Consider the following 18,138-nt stretch of genomic DNA (forward strand, 5'->3'; position numbering starts at 1 on the left):
GGACGCTTGTGCCTGGGAGGAAGCCTAAGCTCTATCATGCGTTGTGTATTGTCCTCGTTAGAACGGGTTTCATCATGTATCAAGCTGCCTTGGTTGCGTTCATGTATCACACTGCCTGATTACACAAGGAGTGAAGCGGAGCTGCAATCAAGACAAACGGGATAGTGACTCTTGCGAACCTGTGACCAGGAGAATTAACTTGTTGAACAAATCATGAGTAGGTTTGTGTACCTTTCATTGACGGTCCAATGTCATCTGAAAAAGACTCAGCTTGGGTCAAGTGAATGATACAACGAATCATGGCACCAAATATGGCAACATATCCACAATGTGGTGCTTGAATGGATTACCAGTAAAGCCAGCAGCTTACGGAAAGCATTCCTGTTTGTTACGTACGTCACCAGTCTATCTATTATTTTAGCTAAACAGAGGTCGCGGGGTGTTTCATTCAGAGAGAGTAGTATAGATCCTGTTAGAAAGCTGGAAGAACCGGATCCCACGTACTCGAGCACAGTCAAGTTGGGCAATGTGACCAGCTCTATGGCAGAACATGTTCACCTTCACATAACTAAGGACCTGTTGTTACCAGGAGTTTGTGAATGAGAAAGAGGGTGTGGCTTGACAAAGGTGTATCGTATTTCACACACATTAAAGCCAGTGCAAGGCTGACGAATTCCTCACCAGGTGTAGTAGCCATTGCTCTAATACTGGGCAGCTATTTGCTTTATTTTATTTTCATAGCCGTGTAATTGCTAAACTACACGGCAAGCCCTAGCCACAAGTTTAACTGCAGGCCCCACGAATTCAGGTCAGTGTGCAAGCCATTGCAAAAGAGTTCTAAAACATTAAAAGCTATATGTAAGTCTAACAGATTAAATCAAGTGTCTTATTATTGCTGACATGCGTGGTAAGTATGACTGAATACCCCGGAGGCGCGCGAAGGTTCTTAGGTATGTGAGATCTGTCTGAAGAAACTAACATGCCAACTCTCATTTCGTCGCATACAGATTTAATCAATTGAATCCAATTTAACATGGAATCATCTTTCCTTTCTCACCATCGACACGTCATAGTCTTCAACACCACGAGCAGCAAGGGTCGCCACTGGTTAATCCTCCCCATTGGCGCAAGACTTCGGCTGTTTCCCAAAACACCAGCTCCCGGGGTTCGTCACTGACATCCTCCCGTATTCAACAACTAGCGCAGTCAGCACAGCCGCAATCTAGCAGGTACAGAAAAGGTTAAGCATGTGCTTTAACCATAGAAGTTCAAAACAAGATCAGATGTGGCGCCAAGGGGCATCGAGCCCAGTCCGCACGTTTCCATGAACCCCAGATGCAGGACTCCAATTATAGCAACCAGGTTCACCAAGCCGACCTGCAAAACTAAAGCTTGGCGCAAACTAGGATACATACGAGCTGCATTCACGACGAAATACATAATGCCATCTATTTCTCTAAACCCCCAGCATTTCAACCCCAACCCAAACGTAAACAACCTTCCGTTTTGCGCTCAACACCATCACCATCCCCCCTCACCACCATGACAGACATCACCGCCTCCCACGAAACCATCCTCCTCCGCGTCGGCGAAAAACAATTCCACACCTCCAAACACACCCTCTCCCCGAGCGGCTACTTCAACGCCCTCTTCACAATCCACCCGTCCCCCCAAACCGACTTCTTCCTCGACGCCGACCCCGACATCTTCACCGACGTCCTGCGCTACCTCCGCACACACATCTACCCGCTCTACCACACGCCCGACAACGGCTTCGACGTCCCGCGCTACCACGCGCTGCTCGCCCAAGCGCGGCTCCTGCAGCTCGACGAGCTGGCGGCCTGGGTCTCCAACAAGGAGTACCTCAACGCCGTGTGGACGAAGACGCGGTTCGTGAGCGCCACGCTCTACGGGGACAGGCAGCTGGAGCAGCTGCAGAACAATCTGTGGTCGAACGAGGAGCGGACGAGGTCGTTTTCGTTTAAGCAGGCTGATTCAAGGGCGTGGAAGTGTCCTGCGGGAGTGTACCTGCACGATGGGGACAAGGCGGCTTGTGTGAAGGCGCGGTGTCCGGGGTTTGGGGGCGAGCATGTCGTGAGTATGAGGACGTTTAAGATTGATGCTATTGTGGAAAAGGTTGAGATTAGGGAGGATGTATTGGTGGAGATGAGGCCGGATGTGTTGCCGCCGTATCATGGGCATGACTGAGAAGAAACTGACTTGGCATGGTAGTGTTATCGTGAGGGACTTGTTGTATTTGTAGTCTAATCTAATGGCACCGATAATCTGTAATGACTGCTCTAGCTGAATACTTGAGAAACTATGCTACCAACAAAAGTTCGGTAAACACCACGCCAATATCACCAACTCCAAACTCCAACTCCAAACCCAACATCTACAACCCCAAATCCGCCCTCACAACCCCCAAAGCAACCACATCCAACACCACACCCCCCTTCTCAACCGCCCTCCTCCTCACCCCCTCCCTCACAAACCCACTCTTCTCCAAAACCCTCACGCTCGCCATATTCGACGAATACGCCTCCCCATCAATCCTATTCAAACCAGGCCACGTCTCAAACGCCCACCTCACCACCGCAGAAATCGCCTCCGTGCCATACCCCTTCCCCCAAGCCGACGGCGTCAGAAAGTATCCCAACGCCCACGTCCTGTAGAACACATCCTGCAGCGGGCGGAGTCCAAAGCCCCCAATCATGACACCCTCCGTCTCCCCTTCCAGGGGCTTGAGGAGGATCGCCCCGTGGGTAGGGTAGTGCGGGTCGGCGCCCTTTCCGTCGCCGGCGATGAACTCTGCCGCCGCTTCGACGGTGTAGGGCGAGGCGAATCTGTCGCTGAGGGTGGCGGCCACGTTGGTGTGGTTTGCGGCGGCGGAGAGGGCGGGTGCGTCGGCAGGAGTATAGCGGCGGAGGATGAGGCGTGGTGTTTCGAGGAGGATTGTGCCGGGGAGGGGGGAGGGGGGGTTTGGTGATGTGAGGGTTCTGTTAGGTGGCATTTTGAATGTGTTTTTTGTTTGTTGTGGATGAGTGAGTGTGAAGGTGAGTGTGAGTGTAAGTGTGGATGACTTATATGTGGTTGAGTGTGAGAGGGTGTGAGTCAAAGGACTAGTTGATGTCTCCGTTTACGGAATTTCAGGGTTGTCATCACCACCTCAACTATGAGTAACATGCTGCTGGATGATTCAATTTGAGAAAAGCCGTTTCATATTAATGAGTGTTGTCATTATCGGAAGTCGCCTCAACGCCAAGTCAACCTCCCGTCCGAACACTCACTCTCGTGAATCCTGATATACAAACCATCAAAGAGAATAACCGCTAAGTTCTTTAACCTAGAAAATAGGGGCTCTCCGCTGATGCAGGGATGGTATTAGTTAATTCCGTTGACATAAACGCAACTCCTAGGCAACTCGTCACTCTCCCCTCAATCACCCTCATCCTCACATCTTCTCAACTTCTTCCTTCGTCCTTCTTACTCCCTCCCTCCCCATCCACAGCATCAAACTCAAACGGAACACTCCCTTCAACCAACCCATCCCACACATCATCCCCAGCATCCAAAATACTCTTCCCCTCAAACTCCAACCTCTCCCTCCCATCTTCCCCAACACCAACATCGCCGCCAATCAATCCCGCAGCCTCAGCCTGTCTCATCATCTCCCTCACGGCCTCCACCTCCGGATCCATTTCCATATCCTCAAACAGATTCGTAAACGCCTCATCATAACACTCTGGCGGTGTTCTCCGCCCCTCAATAGACAGTGCCTGAATGTTATCATACACGAATCCAGCGTATGATGTGAGAGTCTGTAAGTCTAGCATGGAACTCTTTCCGCTGATGGTCTCTGAATCGTCATCTTGCTCATAATCCGCAGTATCGTATATGTTCAATTCTCCGCCCTGGTTTCGTATCTTCTTCTTGTGTTTTTCGTCTGAAGCGTGGCTTTGTTCCTCCCGTTCAGCCAATTTGCCCTTCTCAGGGGGATCAGTGCATCCTGCTGGGTGTGGCATTGTTCAACTAGGAACGGCTTGGCTTGTACAGTTGATAGTTGGACTGCTATTTTCCTAGTTTTGGTCATTTCTCTGGAAGCATGGATTCGGCGCGTAGAGGCAGTAACTTACGTTTAGTACCAGAGTGTCTAGTTGATTATCTTGACAGTTTTCTCCGGTTTTGCTGTTTATATGTGGTGATGCTGGAACCAATATGTTGAAGAATACTTTCGAGGAAGCTGTTTAGGTCTGCAACAAGACGAAATAAATAGAGTGGTGATGTATCTGAATCTTGAAAACACAAGGCACTTGCGGACAGCTGACGAACAAGTCTGAAATGAACTTTGCTACTCTGCCGGCCGTACATCACTGACTAACACGTAAGTGAACCATACTGTTGCCGTCCTAGTTAGTAGCTGTGAACCACGTACAGCTTGTTACCCATGATTCAGACATCCCAGCATCACTACTACGCGAGGATTCATCGCATCTTCGCTGACTGACAGATCCGAACTTCACAAGGCACACAAACTCCAATGATTCATAGCCACACATCTTCATGTTACCTAACTCGTTTCGATTCGATATCTCTAATTCAATAATGAATACAGTACTGTAAGTAAGTACACGAATATCGTGATGCCTTTGTATACCTTCATACCATTTACGCTTGGACCAAACACCTTAACGCCCTTCAAAAAACACACCATGTTGAACTCCATGGAAGCAAAACATCTCATTGACCAGGCTCCGAGCCCGCTCCAACAAGATTCACACACAGAACCGCCGCACCCGCAGCCAGTGTCCCCAAAATGAGCATCTGAAGACCCTCCCACAAGCTTCTCTTGATACTCCTATCCTCCCCACGGAGCACCCAGCTCTTGCCCGACCCGAAGGCCATGAGAGCAATCAGACACATGGCGATGCTCCACTGGAGGCCTTTCCCGACAGTAGAAGTAAAGAAGTACGGGAAGAGGGGGATGATACCGCCAACGACATACCCCAGCGAGATGGATAGTCCCGAGGCAACCGGCCAGATTGGAAGCTGGTCAGAGGGCTGCTCCGTCACAGCATTGTACTGCTCCAGGCGGCGGATGGATCGTGCTACCCCGTCCGGACGATTTCTCAGCGTTGCAAGAATCTCCAGAACAGTGGTATTCGGCAGAGCCAGCGGCTCCAGATGGCTCCGAATGAGGTCCTCTCCCGATTCTTGTTCCATGTCCTTCTCGTCTATGCTGTCGCTTAGGTTACTGGTGGAGCCTCTCGAGCTTCCATCGCGCAGCATCCCTCTCAACTCTTCTTCGTCTCCAGCACTGTCGAGCTCGTCTTTGCTTCCAGAGGAAGAAGGAACTTCGTCTAATGCGGATAAATATCCACCGATGCCCATGCTGATGCTTCCAGCGCACAACTCAGCCAGACCAGCGTAGATGACGGTATCAGCCCTCCCCAGTGAGCTGAGCCCTGCAGTGAGGGCAAATGGAACGGTCAAGCCATCTGAGAAGCCCAAGGTGAAGTCGGAGAGAAAGCGGGTTAGGCACGGGCTTTTCGATTTCGGCATTGTGGTCAACGGGAAGCGTTTTATGTCTATTCGTATGATATTTTCGTGCAATGGTAGTCGGTCGAGTTCATCAACTTAGACGTAGCAAACTCTCTCGTTGGCAGCTCATATATTTCGCTGATAACGAATGCGGTGTGAAATTGAAGGTGCAAACGCATGACAGTCACTTTCAGGACATGACAGTGCAGAAAGTGGCATCAAGAAGAACACAAGGAGTTTAACAAGGGGCCACAGTGAATTGAACCCCAAGAGCACAACATGGCCAGAAGTCGGGGAAATGGACCAACAATGTTGAGAAGTTGTCAAATAGAGAGTCAATCAGTGCACGTGGGCAAGACATTTGCGCACCTGCATCGCCAAGCTGGCAAGTGACCTCCCACGAATGGAGTACAAAGTACATGGACATGGACATGGACAAGGACGCACAGGCAGTATTCAACTTCAACAGCAAACCAACGGTAAAGCCATCTTCCAAGCCCCCCGTAGAAGGACCATCCCGACAAGGAAAAGCCTAGGAACTGGGAATGTGGCTGCCGGCGCCTTGCATCACCTCCCAGATGATGGCTGCTCGTACGGAGTACGGAGTAGAGTGCCACTCAATGCCCATCCCCACACCCAACACCGAAGCGCACCAGAACCCCTTCCATCGTACACCAAGCGATGTCACATCACAACTCAATAAGACCAGCAATGCGGAGTCCTCTCTACGAGCTGCACCGCCAACATCCCCCAATTCCAGTAATGGAACGGAAAGAAACGTCCTTGTAAGCGACTATCGGCCGCAGAACCCCGAGATGACCGCAACAATTCAGCACACGGTCAGTAATCGCCAAGCTTGCGAATTCAGGAAACCTCCAGAGCCGCCCTAAAATAACGGCCAAACGACGGAGCATCCCGTCACAATTTCGTTATGTCGCCGAACATCGCCGCGTCAGTGCCAACCGCACACAAAATCCTCCGGGCCAACCGACATTTCGGAAAGTCACTCAAATCGTCATTCTCTCCGCTCCATCAATATTGAATCTTGACACGCAGAATCTGCGAGTTGGCCCAACGTAATCTCGACTTCCAAAAGCAGCAGCGAATCGGCTCGCCCACGTGCTCTGCTTAAGAATCACCAACCGCTGATTCGATCACCACTTTTTTTTTCTCCGTCGGTGTCGTTTTGAGCTTGGTAGAGGACGAGGGAGGGGATGAACACCAGGTGGAGAGGCGGGGATTGCCGGTGGAGAGAACCACTTTCTTCGCCTGGAGGACAAGGGTCATGATAATCCCTGGAACCCCAATGACCTTTCGCTTTGTCTGAGGAGCTCGGTTGCATGCTTGGCTTACTTGGTGGCGGCTAACAGGCTCCCCCACCGTGCTCAAAGGACAAAAGGATCTGTGGCTCCAGTCTGGCTTTCAATGCCGGCTTGGCTGGCCAAGAGATCTTGGGGGCTGTCTGGGCGCATTGGCTTGGCAGTCTCAGTAACCACCGTCGAAACAAGTTGAAGACAACCGCACAGCAATTTGATGGACAGAAAATAATTGATGGTTTTGTCCATCCTCTGGTGCATCGCCACCAGCTTCACGATGATCTCGGAGCCCAAAACCACAAAAGGCAGGACACCAGGAGATGGCAAGATGGTAGGTACCTAGGCATGTAATGGTGCTTCCAAACCTGGCCGTGGCGCCCAGGATCAGGTTGGTGCTGGGCCAAGCGCTCTCTTTTCTCAATAACTCTCCAAGATTGAGGTGTGCAAGAGCCAAAAAATTATGGCACATTGGTCTATTGGTGTACAGTACAGTAACATGCATGTGCTTCTTAACGCCGTTGGTAAATTATTTTACCATGATTCAGATTCACCTTAGATACAACATCCCTCTAATTATGCCCAAATCATGTCCCTCTCGGCTACGCAGGAAGGACGGCTAAATGTAACTATATACTTGTAGAAATTTATTTTTTCTTGGGTTCGTAGCCCTTGGGGGGGTGCAAACCATCCGCAGTCTCAATGGTGTCCTTGTAGTACGTAGGGGCATTGCTGTGCTTCCAAGTGTCCTTGATGGACTGAAGAATAGGACGGCCATTGTAAGCTTTGTCAAGGTCGAGGTTAGGCTTGGGGAAGATCTTGTTGCCGCCCTGGTCACTGAAATGGCCAGCGTAAGACAAATTCCAGAACATGCCCTGAAGCTGCTGCTGCGACTTCCACTGCCGAAGCTTGTCGCCAGTCTTGTCGGCAACCATTTTGAAGACGTTGGCACCAACATCCCATCGGCCAAGGGTGGGAAGATCCCAGTTAGCAGAGACGGTAGCAATCTCCGAGTAGTGGTTATAAAAGTTCTTGTCTTCAGTGCCAACCAGATGTTTGGGAACAGCATCACCAAGAAGGATACCCAGAATGTTGTTGCGCTCAGCATAGCTTTCGTTCTCATCCCAGGTTACCAGGACGAGGGTGTTCTGCATAAAGTTCTTGTCCTGAAGAAGGGGCTCAAGGAACTTGCGGCACCAGACACCAGCAACAGTGACGGACGTGTCATGTCCATCGGAGGTCATGTTGGGGGTGATGAACATCCACTGAGGCAGCTTGTTTGCCTTGAGATCCTTGTGGAACTGGGAGCGCGACGTGTCAATAAGAGACAAGTTCTTGATCTGCGACAGCTTCTGCTCGGAATGGGTGATGCTGTCATGCAAAACGGCAGGGTTATGCTTGCGGACATAGTCATTGGCGCCATTCTTCTGGTTAACGTACGCCATGCCCTCGAATCCGGAGAAGGGCATGTCCTCCTGATAATGGCCCCATGAGATGCCCTTGGTATCCAGGAGATCAATGACAGTAGAAATGTTGCGAGGCGAGCGGGTGAAGTCGTCGTTCTCCATGCCAAAGTAGTCTCCAGCAATCGCAGCCATATAGTTGGGCTCAGAGGGATGGGTAACGGCGAAATAGTTTGACAGAGTAATACCCTTCTTGGTGAACCAGTTGAAGTTGGCTGCAAAGCACATATGTTAGAATGTGGTTACAACTCCAATCACTGAGATTTACTATTTTTGAAAGTTTGAGAATTCCACTCACGGTCACCAAAGGACTTGTCATAGTTCTGATTCTCAAAATATATGATGGCAAGTCGGTCAAAGGCCTTGCCCTTCACATGGCTGGTAGGGCTGCTGGTCTTGGCCGTGGCGGCAGCCTTGGCGACATCAGCAGAGGCGGTAGCTGTGTACTTGGTCTCCCAGCCGTCTTGAGGCTTGCAAGGAGTAGCGGCAACGAGGCCAGCGACGGCCAGGAAGCTGGCAGCAGTCTGGAAAAGCATCTTTTCGTCTTCAGCTTTCAAACCTGAAGCAATTGGATTGGTGAAGAAAAGAAAAGACAGCCTGTCAAATGGCTCGACTAAAATTGTCGTCACTTCGGGGCGGAGCGTTTACTTAAGGTCCCAGGAAGCGTCCACCCCGACGTCAATGCAACAGAGAATTATGCTCAACCAGAACTTGTCTGTGCATCCTTCATCAAGCGGGTACCGTTCAAGGAGCGCCATAGCTGTCTTGAGCCAACCTACCTAGGTAGGTACTCGTCGACACTGGCAACTCGGTACTTCAGCCATCACAGTTGGTCTTCTGGCGGATTTGGGTGGCGGCAGGGGCTTGCTGACCCGCATTGCCGCGTGTGGTAGGTCCAACGGTGTGCCACATGCCATCTGGTAATGCGAATCCAAAAGTTATGGATTGGCTGTGTTATCAGGTAGCCAACTATTCATGGACACGGCCACCGCCGAGATGTTGGATTCGTGCCTTTGTCCGTATCAAGCGATACGATGGCATCCGGGTTGGGCCCTGAGCTCTACCCATACGACGCGATACAACATGTTGCCAGCACGGCAATGCTTGGAGTAATCCAGTTCCCCAGAAAAGCAAGGGGCATTCATTTGTTGACTGATCCTCAAATCGTGTAAGCCCCCGGGTTTCCAACATTTTCGCAACCCTGATCCACCTCTCGGTCTCTCGTCGGGAGACAATGCGACAAGGCTATTGACATGTTTGCTCGAAGTTCCGGACCAAATTAGCGAGTAGCCAGACTTGCCAGACCAAACGAAAGAAAATGGGCCGGCCAACCAAAGGACACCGAACTTCTCGAACAATACAAGCTCGATTGTTGTCAAAAATCCATGATCTGCACCTGCAGGTCCCATTCTTTCCATGCTGGCCACTGAGAACAGAGTTCCAGGATACCAGGGGTCGCAGCATGTGGGGCTGAATTCAACTTTCAGACAAGGTTTGTCTGTTCGAACTGTGGAGAGAAAGAGAGTGTCGGAAGGTGCCTATCTGGCTGCCCGTTTAATTTGTCCGTCTTATCCAACGTCGGGTCGCCCGTTCGGCCTTGGGCAGTTAGTCCATGGTCTCTGCAGAGAGAAGCATTTTGTGAAGCTTGCGATCCTCAATTGCAGCGTGAGGGTGGACTGTTTTCGATGGTCATTTTTGACAAGCAGGGGGTCGCATGCACTGTCGCGTGCCGATTCATCCGTCTAGGAAGGCCAGTCGTCCATCAAATCGAGCACGTTGCTGGACCAGTTTACTTGGTGCCATCTCCATCAGAGGTCCCTGGTCTAGTGGAGTATGCTGGCTGGTGTTGATGCTACCCAATAGCATCTGACAGCCTCATCACGCGCATCCTGTCAGAAGGTTCTTGAGTCTCAACTTGGCTTCTCTGCCTTGCAAATCCAGTTCCATCTCATCCACGCGGCCAAGGCCATTATTCCCGCTCGTGCGATGCTTGCCGTCTTGCCGAACGATACCCTGGCTGTCAAGTAATCCGATTTATCGCTTACTGCATTGGTCACCGGCGTCTCTTGCTTGCGTCGCTTGTGATTTTGAGGAGCCGGTCCGCGGCTCATTGAAGCGTAAGGAAAGCTGGCCATGCGATTTGAGTGCAATCAGCTGTCATACAAGTCGACGTAGACAAACTCGGGGGCAGCTTTGCCAGTCGCTGGCAGCAACATTCAACCAGATAGCAGCTCTGTGTTTGGTGTCCTGTCACGCAGGATGTCCTCGAGAGAGGATGTAGAGGATGTAGAGACTGCGGAGCGAGCAGAGGAGCAGCCATTCCTGACCAGAGAAACGGAAGGAGACGGCGAGGCAAGCGAGGCAGGTGCAACTCCATCCCCTTCCACAAGACTCAACAACCCACCCGCCTGGTCTGAAAAGAGCCGAGCCGGAAGGCCGCACGGATTATGCAAGTTGAGCCTCTTCATCCTCCTATTCCTTGTCACCATCTTGGGATTGTCTGGCTTAATATTGAGCTTCCCACCGAAGGGGACAAGGAATTCTGATAATGACGCCCATTCTCATGGCGACCAAGAGAAGACTCACCAAGACGATCCCAATCATGGTCACACTGGAGACGAGAAACCAAGCATTGTTCACTATCACGAAGACATACCCGGCTTGCCACGACTGAGAGACACTTCTGAGTATGTTCTTTCTCCGTCATGGGACCGCAGTTCAGCGCCGGTAACCAGGGAATATCACTGGACCATTGCAGATGGCGAGTTGAATCCTGATGGAGTCTATCGACCCATGATCCTCATCAACAATCAATTTCCTGGCCCCTTGGTCGAGTGCAATGAAGGAGATACCATCATTGTTCAGGTGGAAAACAAGGCTGTCAATGCCACGTCAATCCATTTCCACGGGCTGTTTCAGAATGGCACCAACTTCATGGACGGCACTGTTGGTGTCACTCAATGTCCCATTGCCCCAAACTCCAACTTCACGTATGAATTTGTGGTTCAAGGGCAATCCGGCACGTATTGGTATCACGCACATCACAGTGCTCAGGCTTCAGACGGTTTACTTGGTCCTGTGGTGATTCATTCCAAAGATGAACTTACGCTCCAAGAATTGGACTATGCGACAGACCGCGTCATCATGGTCCAGGATCATTACCACAATACCACTGCTGAGCTGTTAATGGGCTATCTCCGGCCAGACGGTGAAAATGATGAGCCGGTTCCGGACAACCCTCTAATAAATGGCCGTGGCGTGAGGAACTGTAACGACTTCAAGGGATGGCGTTGCGACAGCAGCAATACATCTAAGCCGATTTTCGACCTGACGGCAGGGCAACGACATCGGCTTCGATTTATCAATGTTGGAGCTTTTGCCGAGTTCCAAATTCAAATAGACGAGCACCCCTTTTACATTACAGAGGTGGACGGAACAGATGTTCATCCAGAACCTTTCCACCGTCTCAATATCTTACCCGCCCAACGCTACAGTGTCATCGTAGACACCAACATCACCACGACAGATACATATTGGCTGCGGGCCAGAATGGTCACACACTGCTTCACGACCAAGAACAATCGACTGCAGCCTGAAATTAGAGGCATAGTCCGTTACATATCACCTAACACGAAGCCCCTAACCTCCGATCCACAAAGCAAAGAGTGGTCAGAAGCTATCGAGGTACAGTGTCGCGACCTCAACACATCAGCTTTGCATCCCGTTCAGCATATGAAGCCTCCCCCGGCAGACGACTTTGTCACTCTCAGATCCAATTTCATGATTGGAGACTGGCGGCTTGCCCGCGGCTTCTTCAATGAATCAACATGGCATGCAAATGCAACGCACCCATCCCTCTATCGATTTCTCGATGCCAAGCCCGAACTGAGCTCCCTCGAAACGCCATTAGCCATCAATGACAAAGCATTCGACAAAGAACATGATTTTGTCCTTCAAACCAAGGGTATCCGCACCGTTGACATCTCCATCAATAACTTCGACGATGGCGCACATCCTTTCCACCTCCACGGCCACAAATTCTTCCTCGTCGCTCAAGGCCGAAGCGGGTATCCTCCCACAGCAGCCACTCTGGACAAATACCTACAAGAACACAGTGGCATACTTGATAATCCCTTGCGCAGGGATACCGTCACCGTGGAAGGCTATTCCTGGGCCATAGTGCGTGTCGTCCTCGATAACCCGGGCCTATGGACACTTCATTGCCATAATACATGGCACTCCGAATCCGGCATGGTGATGCAGTTACTCGTCCACAGCGAAGTAGTAAGTGGATGGAAAGTGGACCCGAAGCATAGGTCCATGTGTGGGCTTCCAGGCGTTATGTCTGGCATGAGACCAGATGATAGTATTTGGTTTGGTAGTTTTTAAAATTTGTCCTATAAATTGTTCATAAACAGCACGGCTACCACCAGGAACGCGATTGAGAATTGATTTTGGACACCGGGGATACATGATGGGGAAGCGGGCTTGCATTAGCTGAGCGATACCAGGCGTATATATTTGACCCGTATGATGATGTACTTATTTGATGTCCTGTTGGAACACGCACATAACTTAGCACTTCTAATCAATGAAAAAGCTCATTTGATCTCAAAAACCAAATCTGCACAAATTTTCAACGTTGTCGAGGCAGAAACAGTCCATGTTTCCGGAGCATTCATCACACGTTCATCAACACCAAAGAAAATCATTTGCCGTCTGCCTTTTACAGTGTTCAAATATTCTATCTATTCTCTAGGTTTCCCTTCAGCCGGATGCTGGCATTAGTATCCCTTCTATTGGCATAGTTCCTTCCCCATTTTTGCTTGAAAACAAACCCCTTGTGCAAAACAACACACCCCATGTCCAGTTGTTACAAAACGAAACTTTCTCGTTTGGTGGCGAGTTTCTTCTCATCCTCGTCCAACCTCTCTCGTCCATTAGACGGTATGCAATTACAATAATACAATATTTGGTGTAGTAGACCAACAAAGTAGCAAGGAGAGCCCGGAACGCCAGGGCCAATGACATATGCTGGCGAAGTAAAGGTGTAATACTAAAAGAAATATAGGTTTGATCAAATATCCCAAGCTCGGTTGTGCTTGGAAAGAGAGCCCAACGCCGGTAATGAAAAGGTGAAACGACTTTTATGAACCTTCGCAATGCTTTCCAAATGCAGAGTTAAAAACATAATAGCGCAGATGAAACAAACGCCTTTGGGGAACGCCTTTTCGAAAAGAAAGATCTTTGGTGTTTAGCGAGCGTCTTATATACGGAGGATCTCTGTGTTTAGCCGGTTCTCCGCGCCACATTGACACCGGGGTTGACAAAGGCTCGGGACGCAATGTCACTGAATCGACGCACCACGTTGGTTGTACCACCGGTTACTTGAGCCTCGTCCAGAATGAATTTGGACGCAACTGCAAGGCGATTCTTTGGATCACTCTCATCAGCGTGCTGTGGTGTGTTTCCATAGCTGGGGCCATAATATGGCGCAAGCTCGCGTACCACAGCAATGGAATAGAGAACATCGCGGTTCTCGCGACCATCCAGCAAGTGCCGCATCCTGCTCAGTGCATCCTCCCTAGTTTTGACAGACTGTGGCGAATCCGGCAGGTCACGCTTTCGAACGAACTCGGCCAAGCTATACCAAAAGTCGAATTGGCGAGTGCGATGGGGTTCTGGGTCCTGCAGGGGAGGGGCTAAAGGATTTGTGAGCAGGTATTCACCACAAAGCAAGGCCTCAACCACACGCAAGCGATTCCTAGCCTCCGCCGAGTCTCCCTCAAGGGGCATGGCGGTGCGCATTGCCTGATTCGTTCGATCCGGTGTGTTGTACGCGGTGCACGCCAGCTCCCACACAATCCTCGTCTCCAGCACCCCTGAATAGGCCATTTGAGAATGATCATTGGCCCTGACTGCCTCCAAAATCTTTAGAAAGGTAGCCATGTGCTCAATGAGGTTGGCGTCCCTGGGAAACGACATTTTGCCATTTTCCACGAAATAATACCATGACGTCTCAAGAAAAGCACTCAACCCACTGGCATACATTTCATGGTAGACTTTGGTGATCTCGTTGAAGGTGTCCTCTGTGTGGCTTATGGGCTGAGCCGGAGGTGGTGGCCCAAGTAAATCAATGATCTCGTTGATCTTCATATTTTTGGCTAAGATGAAGTCAGTTTGCGTAAGGCTGAGGGTGGGTCAAACGTCTCCCGACATGTGCACTTACGGCCAGTGTGATGGTTTGTGTCGGCAACGAGTGACGGCTTGAAATCGTATGGCTTCACGTCAGCGCTCGTAGGGGGTGGTAAGTGTCTAGTAGTTGGATCAATCGAAGCCGAAAAATCAAAGGCAGACTCTTGCTTAATAGGTGTTGTTCCGCCTGCTGTAACAGGAGAATTGTAATTGGATGAGTTGGAGTGTGCGGTAGACGACGGAGGAAGGGACGATGGTGGAGGTGTAGTTGAGTAAGAGCTTGGAAGCATCGACGGTTGGCTGCCGTAAGAGTTTGTCTGAGGGGGCACGTGTCCTAGAGCAGCATTGGGATGTCCTGAGACAGACGAAGGAGCAGAGGATGGCACCGCCAGTTGACCTGTTGGAGCTGGTTGAATATGGGAGTTGGCTTGAGCTCCTGGTTGCTGTCGGAAGATAGGATCGTAGCCTAAGCACTCTCGTTTCGACTTTTTGCAGTTGTTGCAGGTGGGGTGCGTCTCATCACACTATATTTCGAGGAATCGTCAATATGCTAGGCAAACAACAAAAGATTCGGAAGCGACATTGCGAGCAAGACTGGCGAATTGCGTTGTGGGGCAGTGGCAGGAGGGGAGCTGTTCGTCCATGTCCAGAGACGTCGGGCAACAAGAAGCTGTGACCCACTTTACGCCGCGGATTAACTTTTGGATCTTCCTCCGCATCGGAGCAACGCCAGACATAGGATCCAACAATACTACGACGACAGGGTGTCGATGGCAGCTGAACGAGGTGCGTAGAGAGGCAATTGCCAAAACGCAAATTGAGTATTAGAGAGGAATGGGGTCGTCGGCAAGGTGGCAGGCAAGTGAAGTGAAAACGACAGATGTAGATTTGTTCCTTACCTTTATTCTCCGCTTTCGACATGTCAAGCAGCCAGTTTTCGTCCGACGTTTTATTTCCTGTACCAAGAAGTTTGGAGTTAGTCCATCTGCTAGATACACTTTTTTTTCAAATTTGGGGAGAGTCCGTAGAGAAGGTTGAGACTCGTTCGCAACTTTTTATCCATAAACGTACCTTCTTTGGGCCTCTGCTACCCAGTATCCGGGGATCATGAGGAAGGGGGTATCGAGCCAAGGAATCGGAAGGTAGACCATAGTTTGAGGGTACAGACATGGTATGGTGTGGAGGGTAGAACTGCGCGTTACTGGATACCGAAGCCAGAGGAGTGTTCATGCTCATTGACATTGTGTGGTGTGGTATTTGTGGTTGGCTGACTCTTTGCTGGGCTATAGAATCGATCGTTCGCATGCTTGGCAGAGACATTGAGTTGCCGGTCGGAACGGGGCTGACTCTGTAGGCCTCTGTCGGATGTGACATCATGTTACTTGTTGGGTATGATGAATATTGGGTCGTTGAGATGCCAGGCGAAGAGGTGTAGGCTGAGGTGGCCGGAGGACTCGAGGCAGCCATATGTGAAGACGGTATCGTGGCCGTGGTAGTAGAGTAGCCCACAGGGAGTCCATGGTGGGCTGTAAGAACCTGTCTGTAACTAGCCATCTCGGAGTCAGACTCGGACGCCTTGCTGTCGCCGTTCTGCTGAGGCTGCGAAGCAGGAGCAGAAACAGCGGCGGCGACAGTAGCGGGCGACTCGGACGACGGGGAAGGAGATTTTTTGGTTGCAGGTTGAGGGCTGGCAGTTAGTGGTTCCGGGTCGTCTGCTGCTGATGCTGTAGTCGAAAGCCCTACTGTCGGAGCAGGGGAAGTCGTGATCTTGATCGAGGTCGTTGATTCTGCCGGTATTGACGGTGGTTGAGAAGAAGGAGATGTCGACTGTACGGGAGGATTCTGAACGGCACTGGAGCTTGCCGGAGCGGTCATATTAACAGCTGCAGAAACACCACCAGCACTACCAGGCGTGGCGATATCAGAGCCAGAGCCAGAGCCAGAGCCAATGCCAGTGCCAGGGCCAGAGGTGGTAGTAGCACCAGGAGCGGTGGTTGTAGCAGCAGCAATGGCAGCATCAGCATCAGGAGCAGGATCAGAGCCAACGCCGGCAGCGGCGTCCTGAGGAGTGTTGCTCTCGTCGCCTGTAGCCATGGCCTCTCTTTGGGGGGAGTGTTTTAATTAGAAAATTTATGGAGCTTATCAGGCGACATGGGAAGCTCAGTAGCGGATAGCACCAGACGAGATTCAAAAGGGCATAACTGCCCAGTGAGGAACGAGCTCGATTGACCACGGTAGTGACACAAGGGGCGTCTGGTTGACAAAATTGGGGGTGAAGAAGTCCACAATTGACTTTGACGGGATTCGGATAGAAAGCGCGAGACACGCCCTGACTGGGGTTGGGAAAAGAAGCCTTGCTCGACCTTGATCAACCTGGGGCTTTTTTTTTTTTGTTGACAGTCCGGCTGGTCCTTGCTGCCTTGATTTGCGCCAGCTTTGAGATTTAGTGCAGGGGGGGTCTAGTATGGAAAAAAAAGAACAATAATTAAAAGGAATCAAAGTGGGAGAATATCGTCCAATGACCAAATTCCAGGTCCGGCGACAGTCGGGGTAGCTGGCTGGGCGGCCCCAGTTGGAAGCGTGAAGCAATCCCCAATGTCGAGTTGTGCAGGATAAGATAAAAAAAAGAATGGACCAGGCTCAACATTGAATGAGTGTGGGCTTTGCTTTACCTGCACGAGCAGAGACACCAGACCACACCTAATTACTTCCTGGCTCTCTGCAGCGGCTCAAGTGGGTGCAGGCGAGCCCAGCCGTCGCGCCTTTGCCTCCACCAGACGGAATTGAGCCAGACAGCTAAAGTGGTCCGGTCTGTGGCGGTGTGAGGCTGGCACACTCCCATTGAAGCCAATAGTACCCGTCACAATTTGTGGCTGATGCGTCATTCTGACTGGTGCTACGGAGTACTTGACTTCAATGTTGACATGGAAGGTGCGGACGTGGGTTTGATCTCATGGCAGGAGCACAGGCAGTTGGCTCAAACCAGACATGGACATAATTACCAGACATACAGTGAACAGATGGGACGTGGACCTCAACATCGAAACGCCATGTTTCTCCCATACAGCCAACCCACCACGGACTCCGTGCTCAATGTCTTCCCTTCTAGGTGAAGCGTGAAGCCACTCCTTTCGCACATTAGCAAAAACGACAGTCCCTTGTAAATGTGAGCTACCACATTTTTTTGAGTCACGTCTTCGGTGCGGTGGAGACTATCGAAGCTCTGGAAGCTATGTCAGAAATTCACTAACCACATCCACGACTTGCAATCACCAGCAATAGACCACGGCGACATTCATCCCCCATTGTGTTCCAGTCAAGGTCGGAGAGAATAAGAGCATTCCATGACAGGTGTCTGTTGGACCCTGCCACTGCGGACAAGACGGGCAGAAAATACAGCCTAGTGAATGGGTGCAATTACAGAGTGCCAACAGAACGTCATTTCTTCTCCGGTGAGAACAGACGAATTCGTTGAATCTACAACAAAACCAACCCCCCTTATGTGATGAGTTAGTTGGACAACCACCACCAGCCCGTCCAGACGGAAGCACTAGAGTGGTCCCCGCGTGGCCCCTCAATTATACATACCTAAGCGAAAAGCCATTGGCAGGCTATCCGAAGTAGCC

The 18,138-nt window shown here is 50.8% G+C and overlaps 7 protein-coding genes across 7 annotated transcripts; 2 read left to right on the forward strand and 5 right to left on the reverse strand.

The window, feature by feature from the left end:
- Window positions 1–1,542: 1,542 nt before the first annotated feature.
- VFPPC_12744 (BTB/POZ domain-containing protein) lies at window positions 1,543–2,208 on the forward strand (the record flags this gene model as incomplete). The annotated part of the gene is made up of 1 exon (XM_018290521.1): window positions 1,543–2,208. The coding sequence occupies one exon, from the start codon at window positions 1,543–1,545 to the stop codon at window positions 2,206–2,208; it is 666 nt and encodes a 221-aa protein (XP_018148342.1).
- Window positions 2,209–2,395: 187 nt separating this feature from the next.
- Window positions 2,396–3,013, reverse strand: VFPPC_00279 (acetyltransferase; the record flags this gene model as incomplete). The annotated part of the gene is made up of 1 exon (XM_018280329.1): window positions 2,396–3,013. One exon carries the CDS (start codon window positions 3,011–3,013, stop codon window positions 2,396–2,398), a length of 618 nt encoding a protein of 205 aa, XP_018148343.1.
- Window positions 3,014–3,464: 451 nt separating this feature from the next.
- On the reverse strand, window positions 3,465–4,025 carry VFPPC_12745 (hypothetical protein; the record flags this gene model as incomplete). The annotated part of the gene is made up of 1 exon (XM_018290522.1): window positions 3,465–4,025. One exon carries the CDS (start codon window positions 4,023–4,025, stop codon window positions 3,465–3,467), a length of 561 nt encoding a protein of 186 aa, XP_018148344.1.
- A 715-nt stretch (window positions 4,026–4,740) lies between these two features.
- On the reverse strand, window positions 4,741–5,562 carry VFPPC_00280 (vacuolar iron transporter Ccc1; the record flags this gene model as incomplete). The annotated part of the gene is made up of 1 exon (XM_018280330.1): window positions 4,741–5,562. The coding sequence occupies one exon, from the start codon at window positions 5,560–5,562 to the stop codon at window positions 4,741–4,743; it is 822 nt and encodes a 273-aa protein (XP_018148345.1).
- Window positions 5,563–7,501: 1,939 nt separating this feature from the next.
- Window positions 7,502–8,853, reverse strand: VFPPC_00281 (acid phosphatase; the record flags this gene model as incomplete). The annotated part of the gene is made up of 2 exons (XM_018280331.1): window positions 7,502–8,532; window positions 8,616–8,853. The coding sequence occupies 2 exons, from the start codon at window positions 8,851–8,853 to the stop codon at window positions 7,502–7,504; spliced, it is 1,269 nt and encodes a 422-aa protein (XP_018148346.1).
- A 1,723-nt stretch (window positions 8,854–10,576) lies between these two features.
- Window positions 10,577–12,706, forward strand: VFPPC_00282 (multicopper oxidase, type 1; the record flags this gene model as incomplete). Its single annotated transcript, XM_018280332.1, has 1 exon — window positions 10,577–12,706. The coding sequence occupies one exon, from the start codon at window positions 10,577–10,579 to the stop codon at window positions 12,704–12,706; it is 2,130 nt and encodes a 709-aa protein (XP_018148347.1).
- A 900-nt stretch (window positions 12,707–13,606) lies between these two features.
- VFPPC_12746 (C6 finger domain-containing protein) lies at window positions 13,607–16,606 on the reverse strand (the record flags this gene model as incomplete). The annotated part of the gene is made up of 3 exons (XM_018290523.1): window positions 13,607–14,481; window positions 14,547–15,036; window positions 15,584–16,606. The coding sequence occupies 3 exons, from the start codon at window positions 16,604–16,606 to the stop codon at window positions 13,607–13,609; spliced, it is 2,388 nt and encodes a 795-aa protein (XP_018148348.1).
- Between the last annotated feature and the right edge of the window lie 1,532 nt (window positions 16,607–18,138).

Source organism: Pochonia chlamydosporia, chromosome 1, assembly GCF_001653235.2.
Source record: "Pochonia chlamydosporia 170 chromosome 1, whole genome shotgun sequence".
Lineage (NCBI taxonomy): Eukaryota > Fungi > Ascomycota > Sordariomycetes > Hypocreales > Clavicipitaceae > Pochonia > Pochonia chlamydosporia.